The 6,752-nt window shown below is 51.1% G+C and overlaps 1 protein-coding gene across 1 annotated transcript in view; it reads left to right on the plus strand.

Annotated features, from left to right (window-relative positions):
• APBA2 (amyloid beta (A4) precursor protein-binding, family A, member 2) overlaps positions 1–6,752 on the plus strand; it is a 185,253-nt gene that overhangs the window by 132,463 nt on the left and 46,038 nt on the right. The window contains exon 4 of the mRNA XM_011949253.1: positions 1,754–2,744. Coding sequence (XP_011804643.1) covers positions 1,794–2,744 — 951 coding nt within the window. The 5' untranslated portion in view covers positions 1,754–1,793. The remainder of the gene's footprint in view (positions 1–1,753; positions 2,745–6,752) is intronic.

Here is a 6,752-nt window from a genome sequence, read left to right on the forward strand (position 1 = left end):
AAACACTTGGGGAAACACTTAGCTTAAGAAGTAGAACGTTGCTGGGTGCGGTGGCTCACGCCTGTAATCCCAGCACTTTGGGAGGCTGAGGCGGGTGGATCATGAGGTTAGGAGATCGAGACCATCCTGGCTAACACAGTGAAACCCCGTCTTTACTAAAAATACGAAAAGTTAGCTCGGTGTAGTGGGGGGCACCTGTAGTCCAGCTACTGGGGAGGCTGAGGCAGGAGAATGGCATGAACCTGGGAGGTGGAGCTTGCAGTGAGCCGAGATGGCACCACTGCACTCCAGCCTGGACGACAGAGCAAGACTCCATCTCAAAAAAAAAAGAAATAGAACATTAAGCAAACTTTTGGATGTCCTCTGTGCCACTTTCCTGATGCTAGCCCCTTGCTTTCCCCTAGAGGATAGAATAGCCTTTTCAGTCATCTCCCTGCCTCTAGCCTCTGTCCCCATGCCAGGCCCAGAGAGACAGGGCTAAAAGAAAAAAATGTTGAAAATTGCTCAGTGACTCTGCGTATGTCTTAGTCTGTTTTCTGTTGCTATAACAGAATACCTGAGACTGGGTGGTTATATGAAGACTGGAGATTTGTTTTTGACAGTTCTGGAGGCTGGGAAGTCCAAGGTCAAGGTGTCAGCATCTGGTAAAGGGCCTTCTTGCTGTGTCATCCCAAGGCAGAAGGTGAGAAGGTGAGGGAGAGTAAGAGAGAAAGCAGGAGAGAGCTGAACTCACTTTTATAACAAACACACTCTCACAATAAGGAACTTCCTCCCAAGATAGAGACATTAATCCATTCATGAGAGCACAGCCCTCATGACCTAATCACCTCTTAAAGGTCCCACCTCTCAGCACTGTTGCGTTAGGGATTAATTCTCCAACACATGAACTTTGGGGGACATATTAAACCCATAGCAGTGTGGTTTGGGGGATAGAGTGCAGAGTCCAGGGCACGGGGTCCAGGCCTTCTCCCAGTTTGGCCTGCCAGGTTTTTGCAGCTGCCCTGTCACCCCACGATACCTGCAGGCTGCAGCTGCACCCTTTGTCCTCTTCCTGCCATGGCCAAGCAGTGCTGTCCCCTCTCTTGAGCCCTCCAGTCTGCCATGCTGGGGACTTGTGTTGAGCTTTCCTGCACATTGCTCAGCCTGGATGGTTCCTGCACATCCAGTTCCTCTGCAAGCATTGTTCGGTTTGAAGGGGAAGAGGAGGGAGAGGATGGGATAAGCCTGAAGGGGAAGGGACCCAAGTTAGTCTTTGAGGGGCCATGGATTTAGATTGGGAAGAGTTAACATCCCTCCTCATGGGTCCTCATTATGTCTTCTTAATGAAAGCTGCTGGTTTTCTTCTTGAGAGCAAACAACCTGATCTTATGACCATTTGTCTTGGTCACCTGGGCTACCCAAATTGAGTGAGAAGTCAGGAATGAGCCGGTGGGTTCTTGGGGAGAGGCAGGTGTCCTGGCGAGTTGCTGGTGCCTCCCTTGACTGCTTTTCCTGGAGCTCCATGTGCCCTCATTCTTCTTGGCGTGGATGCATGTTGTTCTGACGATGAGTCAGCTGGGGTGGGGATGGCGCATTGTTTGAATGGATGTGCATTCACATTGCTGTGGGAGAACGTGGTGGGAGGTGCTGCGGGAGAACGGGGTAGGAGGTGCTGCGGGAGAACGTGGTGGGAGGTGCTGTGGTGAAGTGGCCCCACATGTGGCTGGGCTTTGTGGGGTTTTGACTCTGTCCTTCCCAATGTTCCTCCCCACAGTGGCTGCCTCTAGGTGATGATGGCCGCATGAGCACCCGCCATGGCCCACCGGAAGCGTGAGAGCACGGGGAGCGGCATGTTGGACCATAGGGTGAGACCGGGTCCTGTCCCCCACAGCCAGGAGCCCGAGAGCGAGGACATGGAGCTGCCCTTGGAGGGCTATGTGCCCGAGGGCCTGGAGCTGGCTGCTCTGCGGCCAGAGAGCCCCACGCCCGAGGAACAGGAGTGCCACAACCATAGCCCCGATGGGGACTCCAGTTCCGACTATGTGAACAACACCTCCGAGGAGGAGGACTATGACGAGGGCCTCCCTGAGGAGGAGGAGGGCATCACCTACTACATCCGCTACTGCCCTGAGGACGACAGCTACCTGGAGGGCATGGACTGCAATGGGGAGGAGTACCTGGCTCACGGCGCGCACCCTGTGGACACGGATGAGTGCCAGGAGGCGGTGGAGGAGTGGACGGACTCCGCGGGCCCACACCCCCACGGCCACGAGGCTGAAGGCAGCCAGGACTACCCGGATGGCCAACTGCCCATCCCGGAGGATGAGCCCTCTGTCCTTGAGGCCCACGACCAGGAAGAAGACGGTCACTACTGTCCCAGCAAAGAGGGCTACCAGGACTACTACCCCGAGGAGGCCAACGGGAACACGGGCGCCTCCCCCTACCGCCTGAGGCGCGGGGATGGGGACTTGGAGGACCAGGAGGAGGACATCGACCAGATCGTGGCAGAGATCAAGATGAGTCTGAGCATGACCAGCATCACCAGTGCCAGTGAGGCCAGTCCCGAGCATGGGCCTGAGCCGGGGCCTGGGGACTCTGCAGAGGCGTGCCCACCCATCAAGGCCAGCTGCAGCCCCAGCAGGCACGAGGCGAGGCCCAAGTCACTGAACCTCCCTCCCGAGGCCAAGCACCCCGGAGACCCCCAGAGAGCCTTCAAGCCCAAGACCAGGACCCCAGAAGAGAGGCCGAAGTGGCTCCCGGAGCAGGTAGGACTCTGGCTGTCCCGAGGAAGGGAGCAGAGGGGCCCGAGAGCAGGGGACCTCAGGGTACAGACCTCGCAGATGCTGAAGCTAGGTGGTGGTGGGTGCTGGGTGCCTTACAGTTCTGATGGTGGCTGACCTTGTCATTGGTCCAGTTGGGAGACGTGTTGTGTGGATGCTCCGGCCACTCTTAAGCTCACCCCTCAGACTCAGGAGTGAAGCCTGTTGAAGGCTGAGTGGTGACTCGTGTCTCGCAGAAAACACCCCTCCTCCCACCCTAGAAGAGAGGTTGGATTTCTTGCCCTCTGCCCTGGGTCTGTCTGCTCATGGTGGGACAGTGTCTGGAAGAGCCCCTCCATCCTCAGGGGTGTACTCAGACCAGCAGGGCAGTGTACAGGGCAAAGACGTGGGGGTGCTGGTGCTCACACACTGCTGTGGCCAGTGGTGGGTGGCCTGGTGGCTGGGGTGGGGACCAGAGTGCATTTCACAGTGGACGTGTCTCTGAAAGCCCATGGGCCTTGACCTGGTGGGTAAATAGTTGTGAATAACTATTTGGAAAAGGATTTTTTGAAGGTTTGACAAAACCTCGGGGAAGAAACGCATGCTAATGAGGGCAGTGGATGTCAGCATAACTGTATTTTAATTATAGCAAAGTCAGTGTGCAATCTAATGAACACATTTGAAAAGCTGCCTTCCCCCCCACCCAAAAAAAAAAAAAAAAAGCCTCACAGTGAATATATAAAGAAGATGTGATTATTGGACCTGTGTGAAGGAACTTCTGTTTGGCCAAGTATGTGGACTGCTGTCATATTTTTTAAAGCCTTAACTATTAAATATTTTTTTCCGAGAAAAATTCATGAATTTGAGAGAGAGAGAGAGTGAGTGTGTGTGTGTGTGTGTGTGTGTGTACTGAAAGCTTGGGTTTGGAATGGAAATCATATTGACCCCTGGATTTTCAGCACTTGTATTTTAATGTCTTGTGTTCTCTCTGAAGAACATTAAGTGTCAGTTGACTTCACTTTGGGGGTGTTCCTGTCATTCACAGCAATTCCGTGTTTACAGGAGGCTGTGGGATGCATAGGAAGTCCCATAGTATTAGTGGATGTTGGGGGAGTTCACCCCTAAGGCCAGGAGGCTCTGGACCCTGGGTCTAGTCTTTAGGCCAAAGCACCTTAAAAGTGTTTCTTGGGTCTTTAGCAGGGCATGGGCTTGTCCCACAACAGTGGTGAAGGCACCTCAGAGATTGACGTGGGCTGTGCAGAACATGTGACGTGCTGCATCTTGTTGTGACAAATGGCATTGCTAGCCAAGTTCTTGTCAAAAAAAATTATCTTTAGAGCGTGGTGGGGAGTAAGCAAGACCTGATATTTTCTGGTTTTGTACTTCATGCTAACCAGATGGTAATTTGGGTAAAAACACAGGGATCTTGGGGTTGGAGAGCTGGGAGGTAAATGAGTGGGAATGATTGGATGGATGGGTGGTAGTAGCTGTTTAAAAGGGCAGGTGGAGGTGGGGGAAGTCCCCGGCCATTGTGGAGGATCAAGAGGAGGTCTGTTCTTCCCAGAAGAGGCATTGAATGGAAAAGTAGGTCGCTTCTCCCCCTGAGGAGAGCGTGTCCTTGAAGGAAATGCTCTTGTCCGAGACACTGGAAAAGTTCATTTAAACTGGTTAATGATTGAATAGCTTTTGTTTTGGTTTGTTTTACCCTCTCTCACTCCCTCCCTTCCTCCCTTCCCCCTTTCCCTCCTTCTTCTATTTCTCTCTCTCTTTCTCTCTCTCTTTCTTTCTCTCTTTCTCTTTTCTTTTCTTTTCTTTTCTTTCATCAGTTCACAAATGAACTCTGTCAAGGGGAGCACCTGCCAGTTCCAGAGTTCGAGGCTGACAAGGACCCTCGTGCCGGGGGTCCTGACTACTCTTTCTGAAGACTCTACCAGGCCCGCTGCACGTGGGCAGGGTCTCCATGTCCTTAGATTTGAGTACCGCATTCCAGATGAGGACCTCTTTGAAAGCTGACCAGAAAGAGCGGTAGAACTCATCTTGAAAGCAAGATTTTTTATGAAGGATGTGCACTGGGAGATTTGGTGCTGCCTTGCTTGAAATCACAACGTGCTTTCCTAAGAGCAACCTCTTACTCCCCTGGGGGACGCCAGGCTGTGCCAGGAGCCAGCAAAGGCCTGGCCTCAAACAGGCGCACAGGGTGCCATGTGTCCTATGCCCACCTCTCTGTTCCCAGTGCTGTCCACATCGTGTCGTGATCCCTATGGTTGAGGCTGCAGTAAAAAAAAAAAAAAAAAATCTGAAGGGAGACATTGGCAATATTGGTCACTTAGGTGCCGTAGACTCTTGCTTTCTAACCCTAACCCAGCAGCATTGGCGTTACTGGGGAGCCCCGCCCCAAATTGCTGAAACTGAATCTGCATTTCAACAAGACACCACATTCCAGCTGTGATGCTGTAGGAGACAAACTTGGAGGAAACCCTCCCTTCTCTTCTACTCATTGTACAGCTTGAAAAAGTGTGTCCTGGATATTTTTAAGAGGACCGAATAGCATTTAGTCATTGCACGAATGGCAACAGTAGCGTTAGAAAAAATGAGAAGATGAAAAAATGTAGTCTCCATGGTCCCTGCCACCCTCATGGATGAGCTGTTTCATCTGTGCGCCTTTTCAGACCATAGCATTGAGCGTAAACGATGTACGTGGCTGTTGTCATAACACAGATGTGTTTTGGTCATACAGCTTTTCAAATCTGATGTTTGATAAATGTTTCTCCATGTCGCCATATACCTTTCATGATTGTTTGTCATATACTTTTCATGATTGTTTGTCATATACTTTTCATGATTGTTTGTCATATACCTTTCATGATTGTTTGTCATATACTTTTCATGATTGTTTGTCATATACTTTTCATGGTTGTTTGTGGTGACCTTTCCACGATCCATTTGGGCAATGATGTGCCGTGTAACATATTTCTCTGTACGTACTCTGCCACTGAGCGTGCAGATTGTGAATGGCATTTCCTCTTAGGTGTCAGGCTGCCACAGACCTCTTTGTACAAATCATGTTTCTTTCTTTGTGTTTATTACCCGAGGAGAAATCCCCATGCCGTACGTCAGCGTTGGCCATTTCCCTGGATGGCCTTGCCTAATTGTTTCCCTTCGTCTGTGGATGTCGGATGCATGTCCTGTATCTTTTGGGGTTTGGATGCGTTTCCGTCTCACAGAAGCACTCTCTACACTGTACGTGTGACTTTCTGCTGCGTATATCCTCTTCTTTAGTACACTTTCTTTTGAATTTCGGTTATATTATTTTTGTCATCTCTGCAGTACTTTTAAGATGTTAATGATCCCTCTGTGACCCCTCCACCTCCTTTGGGTACAGAGGGATTTAATTGAATGGTTCCTTCTTCCCACTCTGGGTGGGTGTGTTCACAGAGGATGTTGCTTTGGTCTGGTCGATATGAAAAATGAGTTGCCAGCTGGGTGCAGTGGCTCACACCTGTAATCCCAGCACTTTGGGACGCCGAGGTGGGCAAATCATCTGAGGTCAGGAGTTCGAGACCAGCCTGGCCAACATGGTGAAACCCCCGTCTCTGCTAAAAATACAAAAATTAGCTGGGTGTGGTGGTGTGCGCCAGTAATCCCAGCTACTCGGGAGGCTGAGGCAGGAGAAACGCTTGAGCTGGGTAGGTGGAAGCTGCAGTGAGCCGAGATGGCGCCACTGCACACCAGCCTTGGCGACAGTAAGACTCCCCACTCTAAAAAAAAAAAAAAAAAAAAAAAAAAAAAAAAAAGCCAGGCACAGTGGCTCACACCTGTAATCCCAGCACCTTTGGGAGGCTGAGGCAGGAGAATGGCATGAACCTGGGAGGTGGAGCTTGCAGTGAGCCGAGATGGCACCACTGCACTCCAGCCTGGGCGACAGAGCAAGACTCCATCTCAAAAAAAAAAGAAATAGAACATTAAGCAAACTTTTGGATGTCCTCTGTGCCACTTTCCTGATGCTAGCCCCTT

Source organism: Colobus angolensis, unplaced genomic scaffold (genome assembly GCF_000951035.1).
Source record: "Colobus angolensis palliatus isolate OR3802 unplaced genomic scaffold, Cang.pa_1.0 Scaffold294, whole genome shotgun sequence".
In the NCBI taxonomy this organism is placed as follows: Eukaryota; Metazoa; Chordata; class Mammalia; order Primates; family Cercopithecidae; genus Colobus; species Colobus angolensis.